Source organism: Microcaecilia unicolor, chromosome 8 (assembly GCF_901765095.1).
Source record: "Microcaecilia unicolor chromosome 8, aMicUni1.1, whole genome shotgun sequence".
Classification (NCBI taxonomy): domain Eukaryota; kingdom Metazoa; phylum Chordata; class Amphibia; order Gymnophiona; family Siphonopidae; genus Microcaecilia; species Microcaecilia unicolor.
In genome coordinates, this window is record NC_044038.1 from 177,563,323 (window position 1) to 177,578,747 (window position 15,425).

The 15,425-nt window shown below is 46.8% G+C and overlaps 1 protein-coding gene across 2 annotated transcripts in view; it reads right to left on the bottom strand.

Annotated features, from left to right (window-relative positions):
- The window catches only part of DPYSL3 (dihydropyrimidinase like 3), a 62,253-nt gene that overhangs the window by 11,923 nt on the left and 34,905 nt on the right, over positions 1–15,425 (bottom strand). For both annotated transcript variants that reach the window (XM_030211525.1, XM_030211526.1), the window contains exons 2-7: positions 13,686–13,774; positions 11,094–11,278; positions 9,341–9,505; positions 7,386–7,447; positions 4,121–4,201; positions 991–1,059 (exon numbers count right to left, since the gene is read on the bottom strand). In XM_030211525.1, coding sequence (XP_030067385.1) covers positions 991–1,059; positions 4,121–4,201; positions 7,386–7,447; positions 9,341–9,505; positions 11,094–11,278; positions 13,686–13,774 — 651 coding nt within the window. The remainder of the gene's footprint in view (positions 1–990; positions 1,060–4,120; positions 4,202–7,385; positions 7,448–9,340; positions 9,506–11,093; positions 11,279–13,685; positions 13,775–15,425) is intronic.

The window sequence follows — 15,425 nt, forward strand, 5'->3', positions numbered from 1 at the left end:
AAGTGCCTGTTATCAGTAGATGGAGGAGTGCAGCCTTATCCAAAGTCTCTGACATTCACCATATGCCTCATTCATTTTATATGTATTTGGAAATCAAGGTAAAATTACAATTTTTGGTAGCTCTCTATTTATAACTACCCTATTATTGTCTCTCCAAAACCTTAGAAACTGGTCTTGACTGCTGAATTCCAAAAGGTGTTTCTACTGTCCTTCTGAGACTTTGTGCTTATTTCATCTTTAAATCAGTCTGAGATATTAAACAAGTTTGATAACATACAAATGCTGCTAATTCACCACTAGCACTTTTTAAAAATGCATTCCTGTAACTTTGGGGGCTGTGGTTTGCTTACCCCCCTTTCACTATTCCCCTCAATTCCCCCATTCAAGGGAAGTGGAACGCTGAGTGTGGATGGGGGAGACAAACAAACCAACTTCTACTCCTCCCCTCTCCAGCTCCTGAGTTGCTGATGCGGTGGGCCATGGTCACAGTGATTGCACTGCCCATCCTCCTGCACAGAAACATGTCTTTCTACCCTTCACATGATGTAAGCTCTTCCTACGCTGCGACTCAATACATAAAATAAGTATAAGAAATGTGGTAAATACTGAACCTCAATTACAACATAACCAAATCTGCCTAGTAAACAATTACAGTAGATTCACTGTATCAGGATCTTCTAAAACAAAAACACTGCCCTGTGAACAGGCTATAATTATTATATAACCCTTCCGTCTCAGCGTGTTTATATAATTAGCTCAAGGCAACCTTGTTAGAGTCTCCAACATTATATTACAGTTAGACTAGGAACCAGAGGGGACAGGAAACAGTTTATAAGGCCTCATTTCATTATGTTTCTTCTGGCAGATAGCAGTGATGCTCGACATATGGCCTCTCTGAACTGTATCTATCATTATATAGTTATAGTTTATTTAAAATTTGCTATACTGCTTTTATAATTACTGTGCGATGTAGCAATAGCGTGATCTTACCTCCTCGGGCCTACTCAGCACATGGCCCTCAGGCCCAGTGATGCCCATTTCCAACATTCGAGTTTGTTCCTAGAAAAGAAATGCACCTGAGCGTGAGAACGGACGCAGACACCGGGGAAATATATATTTCATCATCCGAGCATTTGCATAACCAAAGCAAGCATCTGTGGGGAGCAACAGAAGTCTGTCTCAGGATGCTAGCGCCAACCTGTGCAGATGGAAATCAGGGAAGAGGAGCCCAGAGAGCTGGCAAAGCCTGTTCTACCCCACAGGAATAGAGTCAATGAGGGTGATTCTATACCGCTGTTTTTTGCGGGCAGTGTTTGTTTTATGCATGGATAATGGCTCTAAGAAATCTGGGCACGGGTATAAATGTGTAAAGAGCAGGCACACGGCATGACTGTGCCTACTTTCATGAGATCTGTGCGTTGGTGGTCCTGATGGCATGGTCTGGCCAGTGTTGCATAGTTTATGAAGTGTGTATGTATACTGCATGTACATACAGAGAACATGCATGCAAATTTGTGCATCACATTTGTGCACTACAGGCCTACATTGTAAAGACTTTTCATATAAAATTAGTCCCAAACTGTCACAGCAAAGGAAGGTCTAATGGGGTCCGACAGAACTGACAGTTTCACCAGAACCTCAATAATACCACCAAGAATGTTCTGGAGAGGGCTTGGTGCCCTTATACAAGAATCAGCAGTCTGCCTCTTACCCCATTCTGCTAGTCGGTTCCAAGTACCTCCCATCTTGCTATCTGACTTTTAACATTTAAAAAAAAAAAAGTTTGAGCCACAATTCTGCCACAGACATTAATGTCAGAATGTTGCTTCTGTACCAAGTCAACAGCAGCTGAATAACCGTATTGTTTCCTAAACCTCGAGTCATTCCGAGGCCCTCTGTGCTTTTCTAATTGATCTTTCAGTATCATGTGGGCACAGCTAAGATCCACAACAGATCGAAGGGCTGAAGTAAGAATCTTTTCATAAAGGCGCTGAATAAATCTCAATAAATAAAGTAAAGAATCTAGAAAATTACCAGCTGGTAGCCAAAATGTGGGAGCATCATCTCCAGACCATTCACTATTGATAATTTAGCAGCTATGGGCTCAACATTCAGCTGGCATTGATCAACAGTTTACTCAGTCGGCAACATTACACTGGGCCATGTCCAGGCACACGGAGCTGGTCAATATAGCTGGTTAAATGTGACATTTGGCACTTAACCGGCTATAAAAAAAAACCACAAAGGACGGCCTTTTATCTGGTTAATATTAACCGGTTAAGTGCCAACTCTTCACCTGGAATGCCCCCAAAATAGCCAGGTTCAGCTTGAGTGGCAACCATACATTTTCAGCGGCATTGTCCAATTAAAAATGCCCGGTTACCTGCGGGCAGGCGATTTAAATAGTCAAGAGTCTCTCCCAGCCCTTTAAACATTTTGAATATCGGGCCCTATATTTACATTTATTCAGCCCAGAATCAGGTTAATTAGGATTTTCTGGCTGTTCTGAATCAAGACTTGTTTGTGACCCTCAAGAACCAGCAAGCTCATCTGACAGACACAATCTGGCCCATCATTCCTCCCTGACATGTCCATGATGCTCCCCAACACAGTAGCTGTGAAACAGCCCTCACTGTCAGCAACTGCAGATGCCAGCTTGGGAATGCCCCATGGTTGAAGCTTTTGCTGGGACTGAAAGAGTTTTGCCAAGGATGGTCCATCTATGTATTTCCTTGCCTTCAATGGAAAGAATTCTAATAGCTGTGAAATTGTTACACAATCTTACTTCTTTGGGATTTGGAGGTCAGAAGGCTTTGCTGTTGTAAGAGCAGCTATCAGGGTGTAAGTGAACAGGTAATTAACACAATTGCAGTAGTAAAATCTACCGCTCATCACTGAGCTCTCTCACACCTTAGCCTGTGCACTATTACGTTTTCTGAAAACTTCTGTACAATTTCTCCCACCAATATGGCAGCAGATCTCTCTTTATCTCTCTCCCCCCCCCCCCCCCCCCCCCCCCCCCCCCCCCCATCTCCTTGCATCTCTCAGAGACCAATTCTGAAAGCACTTTCTCTCCCCAGCCCCACCCGAAAGTGGAACAGCTTAGCCAAAAAAAAAACAACCAACCAAATAGACCTGGAGGTACCTTCTGAAGTCACAGTCAGCCCTTAGTAATGATACAAAGTCAGCACAAGAGCCAATCGTGACCCCCCCCCCCCCCCCCCCAAGTACAGACAGGACCCCAATCCTCAAGGGCTCAGCACCAGCCAGATAACAAAGGGAAACCAGTCTGTTGCATCAGGGCTTCTGAACACCTCTGCAATCCCATCTGTCATTACGGAAAGTGACTTCACTACATTTTTTTTCTGTTGATACCTCTTTTCCCTAAAAATGATGAAAATGGCGAAATAAAGCAGATGGAGTAAAATGTCAATGGGACAGTTAAGTTTTTGCTATATCCATAATTTTTAGTCATGCAATCTATATACATATATTTGAAAAATGAGAAAGGACACTATTAGTTAAAATTTAAAAAACAGGTTTATAAAAATATTCAAAGGAGGAGCAGGTTTTTGACTTGTGATGGTTATAAATCACATTGCCTTTAATCTGTCAACTGACTAAAAAGGCATCGATTGTATACTGAGGTCTTTTCCTCCATTAATCAATATGAAAATGTGATCAATAATTTGCAGCACAAATAGCAACATAGCCCTGTCATTAAAGGACGTGATTTATTATGCTGCTTTTAACTCCTAACCCTTATTCACTTGTTCAGAACCCTTATTTTATCATCCTCACTTTAATATTCCCTTATCTCTTATTTGTCCTGTTTGTCCTGATTAGATTGTAAACTCTGTTGCGCAGGGACTGTCTCTTCATGTTCAAGTGTACAGCGCTGCTTACGTCTAGTAGCGCTATAGAAATGATAAGTAGTAGTAGTAGTATTATATGAGACAAGCTATCAGTTGTTATTAGTAGAAGAATTTTATAATGGAATTTGGGTACCCAGATGTTGTCATCGAGCAGGCTCTGGCTGAACAGCATCTGGTGCTCCTTATAAAATAGTGTTTTATGCAACTAGATCCCAGTTTAAGTAAAAGGGATTAAAAGCAGTCACCTGTGCAATGATATCTCCGTTCTCAGCATGGACTTGAGCAATGGCACCCAGTTTTCCAAGACAGCTGAAGATCTCGTACAGCTGGAGAAGGAAAGGGGTCAGAAGCGTTAACAAGCGCAGGTCACAGTCCTTTCAGCTAGACCATTGCAAATAGAGACTCAGCTAACCCCCCTCCATTAGATCCAGTCCAGATTTTTACATTTCTGTCCCTTATTTTAGGGCTGACCATTGTGTGTGTCAATGCAAATCTAAGCATGCTCGGTGCCCAAAGCAGAGGCATAGCCAGACCTCAAATTTTGGATGGGTCACTGGGCAAACTGGGTGGGCACATGTAGTCTCTACATCCCCCTCGGTGCTAACAAAAAACATTAACATCTAAGTTGGTGGGTATCCCCAAGCTCCACCAGCAGCAGAGGTTCTCCAGAGGCAAGAAAAGCTCCCTTCCATTCCTGCTCCAGCTGCGCAAAAACTGAATGTGTGCGGCAGAGGGAGGCTAGCGCGACAGCAGCGCATACACAGTGCCACCGGCTGCAGCAAGTAGGAAAGGGAGCTATTATTGCCTCTGGAGGTGGGTCTTGGGGTCCCCCACCAGCTATAACAAGGGCACTAGAATTCTGAGTGGGCCTGAGTCCAAAGTGGGTGGGCCCAGGCCCACCTCGGCCCACTCAAGTCTACGCCACTGGTGCAAAGGCTGAGACTAGGGCTGGTCTGGCTGAGGAGCTTACTGAGAACTAGAGTGACTCAGCAGTAACACCAGCCCAGGAAGTGTCTTGGGAAACCTAAGCTCAGGTGCCAAAACATGTTTTAGAAATCACCCGCACTTTGGGGACGATACTCAAAGCTACTGCAAACATAAATATGTGGTTAATATCAGGTTTGCACACACATTGTGTGAAGAATGCTAAGAGGGCTTGAGCACGAGTGTGTGTGAAGTAAAGATGGCCGCAAATTGTATTGAAATGGATGTTAATCAGGTCAGTAAGTATTCCTTCAAATGAACATATGGAAATGATGACCTCTGATGCCAAAATGTTTTTGCAAGGTCAGGGACACCATTGACAAGAAATCCTCCCCTCTAAACCTTCAATTTTTCAAACTCAGCTACCTGCTTTGTCTTCTTTCACAAGTAGTTAACATAGAATGGGTAAAATTAATGTCAATATAGTTATTAATAAATCACCTACATCAAACAACTATACAAATGATAAACAATCATATAAACCTTTATTAGCAAAAATTCATTGCTAAATTGTCCCTCATTATAACAAACAGAATAAAATCTCCCTATATTACACACAGCTCAGTCCTAAACTATCCCATCCCTTATTCAGTGCATACATAAACCCATCTTAACACCAGACACAGGACCAAATAGAAGATATTCCCTTAGATATGTCCCAAAATACAAAATTTGGAATTCTCTTCCTAAATCAATTGTTTACAGATGATTACCTAACTTGTAGAAGTCTTCTAAAAACACATTTCTTCAGTCTGGCCTTTCTGAATACAAAGAACTCTAAGAACATGTTGCAGAATGAGAATTGTGATCAACTGTAATGGATGATGTGGGAGATGTAGCGTGCCAACTTTCCTGTGCCTCAGTGCATTCATATTTGCAAGTTTTACAGACGAGTCACATTTGCTTTTTTTGAACTGCAGTGGTTGATGCTATTTAGGTCCGTCTCGTAATGAAGACAGTTTTTGCTTGGACTGATAGAACTAACATTTTGTATTTTGGGGTCATATCTAAGGGAATATCTTCTTTGCGGTACTGTGTCTGAGTGTAAGATGGGTTTGTGTATGCACGGAATAAGGGATGGGATGGTTTAGGACTGAGCTGTGTGTAATATAGGAAGATTTTATTCAGTTTGTTGTAACAAGGGACAATTTAGCAATAAATTTTTGATAATAAAGATTTATATGATAGTTTATCACTCTCACAAGCAGGAGACGCCTGCAAGTTTTGAAGACAGATGGGAAGGAACAAACATGTGCGTGTGTCCAAGTGAGACGAAGTGAAAGACCACATCTGCATCTAAATATGAGCCTTGTGAAAATTCCACGTGTTAGTGATCTACCTGCGAGGCTCATATTTAGGCATTGAAGAAAAAGTGTCGACTGTGCCGATATTTCTGTTTTTGTCTGGGCATGCGCACAAGATCCGTGCTTACTGCAAAATCTTTGTGCACATGTGTCAGGCGCGATTCTCCCCCCTCCCCAATTCCCCCATTAGCTGTGATTACACCATGAATAAAATTTAAATATCATTTGCGTCAAGCATCACAGTGCTATTATGTTGCGATGTTGCTGCGCTGTGAACATATCTGTTCCTGACTTTGAGCATCAGCCCCATCATAGGAGCCAACTTTTCAAAATTATTGGGGGTGCTAAGCCCAATGGAAATAATCCCTCCCTGGACACATACAAGGAATTCTTCCAATATTGGGGGTGCTGAAGCACCCACAGCACCCACAGAGTCGGCTCCAATGAGCCCCATTGTTCATTAACCTTTATCTGGTCCTATGAGATAGAAACTAGGAGCCCCGGCTGGCCGACAATCCCAGGTGCTTATGTTACTTCTCTCAAGGGGCAGGTGAAAATTTTTTTTAAAAGGGATTTTTAAAAGCAATGCTCACCTTTATTTGAAGTAATTACATTCAGGTGAGCTAATGCAGGAACCTGATCACGTGTCGACTGTATATCTCGTCTTCCTCTGTATGAAATGGCACATCTCCAGTACCCAATGTCTTTGTGTTGGTTACCAGTGCAATGTTTCTCAGTCCAGTTTCCTGGAGGCATACCTGATGTAAGGTTTTTATGCAGAGCAATATTTTGAGATCTTAGATGCCATAACGAGTATGCTTGAGATAGGCACAAACACAGTAGAGGCCCAGCATTTGTAAATTTTATGTACATATTTCATTGGAGTATCCTGAAAATTGAACCCATTAGGTGTGCCTCCAGAACAGGGTTGAGAGCCCCTAGCCCAGTGAGTTCAATGCCTGGCTGAGGCCCCTTCACTACAGGCTGATCAGTCTCAGTCCAGGAAGCAGGTGTAGTATCGATCTTTGGTGCCACCCAGTGGATGACCAGAGGACAGCAATGAAAGCAGCTCTGCAATGGGATGCATCAAAGACCCTGCTTTGGGCTATACATACCAAAGATATCCTTAATGATTTCCTGACGAGAAATAAACAGGACTAAAATGATGAGAAAGAAATAGCATGCAGAAGAGATCATAAAACCTGGGTTATTCAAATTTTACCTCAGTGTTTGACATCTGATATAAATCCTTGTAAGCCATATAAACCATGAAGGAGTTAATTCCTGTGGGTGGGAAAAGAGAGACAGAGTCAGAGAAAGGACTTTTCTTTCCCCGGGAGGCATGCTGTGATTATTACTGCAGCCCAATGGAATGAGGCAACTTGGCAAGGACCACAGCTCCTCCTTACTCCCATGCTTATCTTCAATCCCCCACCCTCAGCAGCAGGGGAGAGCTATAGTCCATGCCAATAATCCAGAAACCCAGGGCTAATGATATTCTAGTACTGCAGACTCTACTAATGAGGATGTACAACAAGGGAAGTTAGTTATTCACTATGTCACCTCAGACTGTGCTCCCCATTCTTCCAGCGGAGCACAGACTGGCTGGGGAAATCGGCCTTTTCCTGGTCACTGTGCACAAGGCTTTCCGAAAGGAAAAGAGGGAGAGTGAGCACGTCATAAGAACACCAAAAGAGACGGATTGATTTCCAGTCTAGAATGGCCATGTTAGGTCTTGGAGACCCAGGAGGAAGTGATGAGTTTGAGACAGTTCATTTCATACCTCTCCAGCTTGCTTGAGGACTAACACTGGAAGTTCTGCACTGACCTCTCACCCCTTCCCCCACAATGATCTCTCTTAAGCACCAGTGAAACCTAGAGATGCTATGGGTCACTGTGCAAGCTCAAGACACAGATATCTGTCTTGGTTTTCCTTCTCTAGGGATGCTTCTGCTCTGATGCACAGCACTCCTGGGTCTTTTAAACCATCTGCAAAGTGGCCTGAGCCATATCCACTGCATGTGATCTATTCAGCACTGCAGGAAGTCACATGACATAGACAGAGGATTTGGAAGGAGGGGGAGAAGAGGGGTTTACATTCCCCCTGAAAGACATCAGAGTTAGGAGCATGTTCTAGAGGAGGGTGTGAAGAAAAGCTGGCAGTTATTCCCATAGCCAGCAAATACGCAAAACATTTGCATGGATTGTCCTAACTGGCAATTATGGTATCAAAAACAATTTTTGTTAAGGTAAAAAATAAAAACAGTGTTGAACTCATTTAGTTCATTCCATAGGTCTACAGAGATACACATACTCCACACATGGGGTGCCAGCCAGAGCATGCGGGCAGGCTGCAGTAATGTGCCCTTCTCCTTTCCTGGGCATAGAAATTTCAGTGCTAACCAGAACTCTGCTGCATGAGGACCAGCACTGGGAGGAGAGAGGGGATATGAGAAAAGGCCTAAGACAGATGGATAAATCACAGCAAACAAGAAACGTGGCCTTGTGCCAACTACAAGGATTTGCTGAAACCCTACAGCTGAATTACAACATAAAGGATGGCTAGGGCCCTGGTCCATCAGCCTATCTCACAAATAGTAGGGCAATCCAGGACAAGGATGTAACTGCATCCAATTTCAAAATTCCAAAGCGAAAGTACATTGGAATTTTTATGATGTTTGGCCAGTGACTTACTCTTGTTCATTTGAGCTTCTAGTTCAGTTGCCCTCACCGAGTTGAGTACTTGCCAGTGAAGGCTCCCAAAATTTGTTTTTTTTTTTAATGACCTCTCTAATTCGGTTCACTCACCCACACAGCATATGGATCCTCAGTTACAAAAAAGACACCATGAATATTAAGTTGTATGCATGATACATTTTGTCTCCGCTGCCTTGACCATCAATTCATAAACTTTCTTGTGTAATCTAGGTGGTGCCTGCCCTGCAGCGAGGTGCCAACACCACCACCACAACCCAGTAGGAAGAGATAGTAGAAAGACAATCTACAATACCACACCCTCTGTCATAGTTCCTCCTACCTCATTTGACTAAGAGGGAGAAAGAATTATTGACAAATGAATGGAAGAAATCGGAGGTTAAAAAACAGGCCAGACAAAGCTGCTCCTCCTCCACTCAGCACCACACCCCCTCTTTCAGGGGATCTAGTCCCAACACCAACCTTTCTGCTTGATCAGAGTCTCTACTTCCTGCTTCACGCTGTCGTTCCAGTGGGTGATGTCCACATGTAAAGAGTAGTCACAGCAGGTCTTCCCATCGGCCCACTCCCTCCACTTCTCATAGGCCTCCGCCAAGCTGCATTCGGGCTCGGGCACAACATGATCAACTAGGTGAAACAGAAAATGAAAGAGTTTAAAGTAGGGCCGAGCAGAATGAAGCTGTTCTTCCTCAGGCGCAGCAGCAGGACTCTGTATTCCAAGTAGCAGATGAAATGTAGGCATCCAATTTCCTAAGAGCGACGCAACAAGGACTTAAACCTTCACCTCAACTGTGGTCTGGGCACATCAGTAGACACGTGAAGGATGATTTGATAACTCGGGTGTTCACATTTTTGTGTACATTATGGGTCCGATATTCAGGGTGAAGGGCGCCTTAGGCAAGCCCCCAGCCTTTATCCCCACCCCAATTAGCTTTCCTGCTCCTAACCTGTACCACCAAGATTTGAATAATTTAACTCATCGTGATCATCACACAAACAAACTATGAAAATGCAAGTTAAAGTACGAGCTGATGGATCTTTAAGTCTGTGCAGTTCTCAGAACATTGTTTTTCTTTGAATTCAGCTCCTCTTTGCTACCCCCAAGAAGCTGTTGCCCTAGGCAACCACCTAGTCTTGCCTAATATTTGGGCCAGCCCTGCACACTAGGAATTTCCTGCTACTACAACAACCTTGAAGGCAGCTGCACATTATGTCAGAGGGATACTGCATACAGGAAAGAAACCCAGCTCAGCCAGCACCTGCCCTAATCTTGAACATGTCAGACACTACAGGGACACCAGTCAGTCTGCAAGGCCCTCAGGAGTCCAGCTTCATCAGGGGAAAGTCATCTTCCTGCATCACACACTCAGAGGATTTCTAAGATGGCTTCTGCTTTTTCTGTCTTATGGTTTTCTTTATTTACCCAGGCAGAACAATGCAGGGAAGCCTCAGTTCACCATGAAAACACCTCCTACTGCTCATTTAGGACACCCCAAGACAGGGCCACCGAGAAGGGGGGGGGGGGGGCAGGAGGGACAAAATTCCCTGGGCCCAGGTGCCGCAGTCCCCAGTCCCACCCGCCCTTGGCTCCGTCGACCGTCCGCCACCGGGCCGGGCCCCCCGCAATGTAATCATCACAGCGCCTCACCTGTCACCTCCGTGACTGAAAGCGCAGCAGCGGCAGATCGGATTTGCCTCCCTTTGGGCCTTCCCTTGGATTTGCCTCCCTTCGGGCCTTCCCTCCCTGTGTCCCGCCCTCATCTGATGTAACTTCCGCGAGGGCGGGACACAGAGAGGGAAGGCCCGAAGGGAGGCGAATCCAATCTGCCGCTGCTGCACTTTCAGTCACAGAGGTGGCGCTGTGATGATTTGAATGCAGGGGGCCCGGACCGGTGGCAGACGGAGGGGGGCGAGTGGGGACTGCGGCGGTGACCTTGGGGGGGGGGGGGGGCCCGGCCCAGTCTCTCAGCGGTCCTGCCCCGAGAACCCCCAAGAATGAACACTGTACTGGCAGTACAAACAAAAGAAAAAGCACACAGTGCAGCCCTAGCACCAAGTCACCCATGGAGCACACTGCAAAGAAAAGCACCGAGTCACTCACGGAGAACACACAGCAGTGGCGACACTGAAGACGCCAGTCTAGCACTGCTTCATCACTACCAATGTACTCAATCATCCCATCTCTCTAAAAACCTCACGCCATTTCTACACTTACTTATCATTGTGGTTCCCCCAGCTAGGGCTGCTTTGGTGCCCTGGAAGAAGTCATCCACCGCCGTCATGCCTCTGTAGGGCATCTGGAGGTGAGTGTGGACATCAATGCCTCCTGGGATCACCATCTTCCCGTTTGCCTCAATGATCTTCACCCCTCCAGGAACAATCAGATTGTCCCCAATTTGCCTGAAACAAAAGTGAGAGTCAGTGGAGAGGGCTTCTACCAACAGCTTATGCCACGCCATAACGGTTAAGTCCTGCTAGTGAAGAAAGGACTTCAAACTGTGATGGCTACAACCTTCACCTCATTATAAGCTGTATTCCTCAGCTGAAAGCATGGGGGTCCTGGTCACAGGAGGAGCAGCAGCTCTGGGAAGTTGAAATTTTCCACAGTGGCGTACCAAGGGTGGGGCGGTGGGGGTGGTTCGCCCCGGGTGCATGCTGCAGGAGGGGTTGAGGAAGCAGCCGCTTGGCTGTCGACTCCGCTGGTTCCCTGTTCCCTCTGCTTTTACTTCCTGTTCCGGGGCAGAGGCAGAAGGGAACCTGCGGAGCCGATAGCCATGCGGCTGCTCCCAGCACCCCAGCAGGTATGAATACACCCGAGGGGAGGGGGATGGGACGCAGTGGCGAACCGCCCCAAGTGGCAGGCAACCAAGGAACACCACTGATTTTCCACACAAATTGCCAAATCTCTAATGGTCCCCTTCAGACGTGGCCCAGACACTCTATCACACAACCGAACCATCTGATGGAAGAGAATTACCTCCAATGTCCATCTGACCCACTCAATTTCTCTTCCTATTACTGTGCTAGACCCTGCTAAGTCTGTGACCTTTTCCCTCACTTTCCCAACAGGAGGGATCATCGGCTTTCTCAAGATCCCACTATTCTTATTGGGAGACCCTGAACGTCCTCACCTCAACTCTCATATGCAGACACATGCACAGAGTTACAGAGCTGCCAAGTTACCCAGTTCCAGGCTGGAGATTTTGGGCCAGTCCTGCTTTTGAACTTATCTTCCAAAGCAGTGTGGGATTTGTAGTGCCTGATCCTTGCCATGGAAATCAGTGCAGCAAGTTCCACCAGGATGATGTGGTTAGAAATCCAGGACTGGCCCCAAATCTCCAGCCTGGAACTGGGTAACTTGGCATCTCTGGAGTTATACTGTAAAACTTGTTCAGAAGACAATGCATTAAGCACTACAGCAGATCCAATAGTTGTGGTGGACGTGCAGTTTTAATTTATGTGCTGGGATTCCTCCACCCTTCTTTCTGTTCTGCCTACGATCCTTCCACCAACCCATATCATAAACAGGAGCTTATAGGATATTCAGATAGCTCAAATCTTCAGGAGTCCCTGCTTGGGTTTGCCTGGGCATTTCATACACAAATGTACCACAGCAGTTGACCCCTGAACTAATCACTATCCCAGAACCAGAGAGGGCAATGCAGTGGGGGCGGGGGGGGGGGGGGGGGGGGCGGTCCGCCCCGGGTGTACGCCGCTGGGGGGTGTCGGCTCCGCGCTGGTGCACTGCCCTCTCTGCCCCGGAACAGGTTACTTCCTGTTCCAGGACAGAGAGAGCAGTGAACCAGCGCGGAGCCAACACACCCCAGTAACGTGCAGTCGGGGCGGATCGGCCTTCCCGCCCGTCCCTCGCCACAGGTATGCGCTCTGGGGGCGGGGGGTGTGCTCCAGCAGGAGGAGGGTGCGCCGTGCTGCACCCGGGGGAGGGGGGTGCGCAGCGGCGACCTGCCCCGGGTGTCAGCTCCCCTCGCTACGGCTCTGGGGCAATGGATATAAACCGCACAGCTCATTACGTCAGCCCAGTTTCCCTTCTACAGATCCTGCTTAGCTCTGGCACTGTCTGCAAGCCTCTCTCTCTATCTGGGCTTCCCTCAGCTGTCAGGAGTCAGTTCCAGATTGATCTTTACTCTAGGGCAGCAGTTCTCAGTCCAGTCCTTGGAACATCCAGCCAGTCAGGTTTTCAGGATATTCACAATAAAAATGCATGAGATAAATCTGTACTGTACTGTTTTGGGATCTTGCCACGTACCTGTGACCTGGATTGGCCGCTGTTGGAAACAGGATGCTGGGCTTGATGGACCTTTGGTCTGTCCCAGTATGGCAATACTTATGTACTTGGGATTCTGAATGAAATCTTGCTACTCTTTGAGGTTCTACATGGAATGTTGCTACTATCTGGGTTTGTGCCAGGTACTTGTGACCTGGATTGGCCGCTGTTGGAGACAGGATGCTGGGCTTGATGGACCTTTGGTCTGTCCCAGTGTGGCAATACTATATACTTATGTAAATCTGCATACAACAGCAGCAGTGCATGAAAATTATCACACACACATTCATTGTGGATATCCTGAAAGCCCAACAGGCTGGGTGTGCCTTAGAAGTCTGCTTCTCAATCCTCTCCTGGAGGCAGACCAGTCAGCCAGGTTTCCAGATTTACCTCAACAAATGTGTATGAGATAGATTTGCCTCCAGGACAGGATTGAGAAGCACTGCCCTAAAACAACAACAATTAATCACCAGGATCACCTGAATTTTTCAGTGCCAGGACCCAAGAACAGACTGTACCTACTTTATCAGCCCATCTTCCATGTAGAGGTCTGCGAAAAAGGACTGGTCATCGTTGACTATTCTCCCGCCTTTCACAAGGAGACGGTCGCTCTGCAAGGGAAAGAGGGAAAAGTGTGAGGGGCTGCTATTAGGCTCACTCTATTCCATAGTCATCATGGCTAGTTTGGCTACATAAAGCAGAGAACAAAAACAGTCATTCCACTTGGACCAGGAGCTCTGGGGGATGGGAAGCAACCTCCAGCTTATCAGTGCTGTGGTTGGTACAATTTACTTCACACGCATAAGTCATATCACTCAGATCTGTCCTCTTCACTATCACCAGTGACAAGCTGTGACCCGATTTCTCCTGACACAGCTGCCGCCTGCTTTGCACGCGCAAGGAGATGAAGCCACAAGGTCTCTGCTATATCCTGGCCTGCAGTGCTGTACAGCTCAGAGAAGCAATCCAGAAACCCCCCAGCACTTGCAGCCTTGGGCTCAGCCTGGATTTGAAGATGGGACATACAGAAACTGCTACTGCCCAGCAGCAGCCTGAGCTCCCAGGACTGTCTGGGGGGGGGGGGGGGGGGGGGATCCAACACCTGATTGGAAGGCGGTGCTGCAACACAGTTACTGGAAGATGCTCACCTGCTTTTAGACTTTAAAAATATTTATACGCCCCGTGGGAAGGTGGAATACGCAAGGAGATTTCCCTCAGCTCCTCCCTTCAGACTGGGACACCTCCCTTCTATTGCAGACCCACATTGGAAACCTAGCTCTATTAACTTTTGCTCCAATTACAATTATTGAGCTCATTGCGATTATGCAGATAATTTATATTATGGATGTAGTTTGTGTGGGAGATGGCTGGCTTGTATGCTTGTATTTTAGGTCTATCCTGACATTGGAGTTCTTTTCTGTAATATGATATGTAATTTTATTATTGTTCATTGCCATTATCTGTGTAAGCCTGGCAGTATATGAAATGGCATCAAAATACATATCTCCCTGCCAAACCACAGTTCCCCTCCACTGGCCCACTCCTCCAGACAGAGAGACAAACTCCCTCCAATGACAAGCCCGGAGGAATGGACTGAGACCCCATCACTGGGAGAAACGAGAGGCTGGGGGTCGGCTCTTCTGTCTCCCCCAAAAGAACTGCTGCTTGGACTGAAAGCGAGGCCTCTGAAAGGACCCAGAACTACCTGGTCTGTATCTTCGAGCCTCTCAAAACCGAGAATGGGGCTGGGAGGTGCGAGGTGGGTTCTATACAGTGGTGTGCTGGAGCTGGCTCGCACCGGCTCGCAAGAGCCGGTTGTTAACTTTTTTAAGATCTTGCAAGCCAGTTGTTCTACACGGCGAGCCGGCTCTGGTAAACGAGGTAAGCATGGCAGGAGGGCGCCACAAGCCATGCTTACCCCGTTTACCTCACCTCCCACCATTGCCCTCATTTGCCTGCGCAGCCCTGGAGGGGGGGGGGGGGTTAAATCTTTTTTATTACCTCCATCGAAGCGGCCGTGCCATTGAAAGCCCTGCCTGTCTCTAGCCTTCCCTTTGTGAGTTCGATCCCTCAGGGTCCCGCCTTCTGACGTCATTTCCTCTGTCCGCGAGGGCGGGACTCTGAGGGAACGAACTCACGAAAGGAAGGTAGGAGACGGGCAGGGCTTTCAATGATGCGGACGCTTCGACAGAGGTAATAAAAGAGATTTAAACCACGCAGGGTGGCAGGAAGAAAAAGGGGGATGTTGGGGGGAGAAGAGGG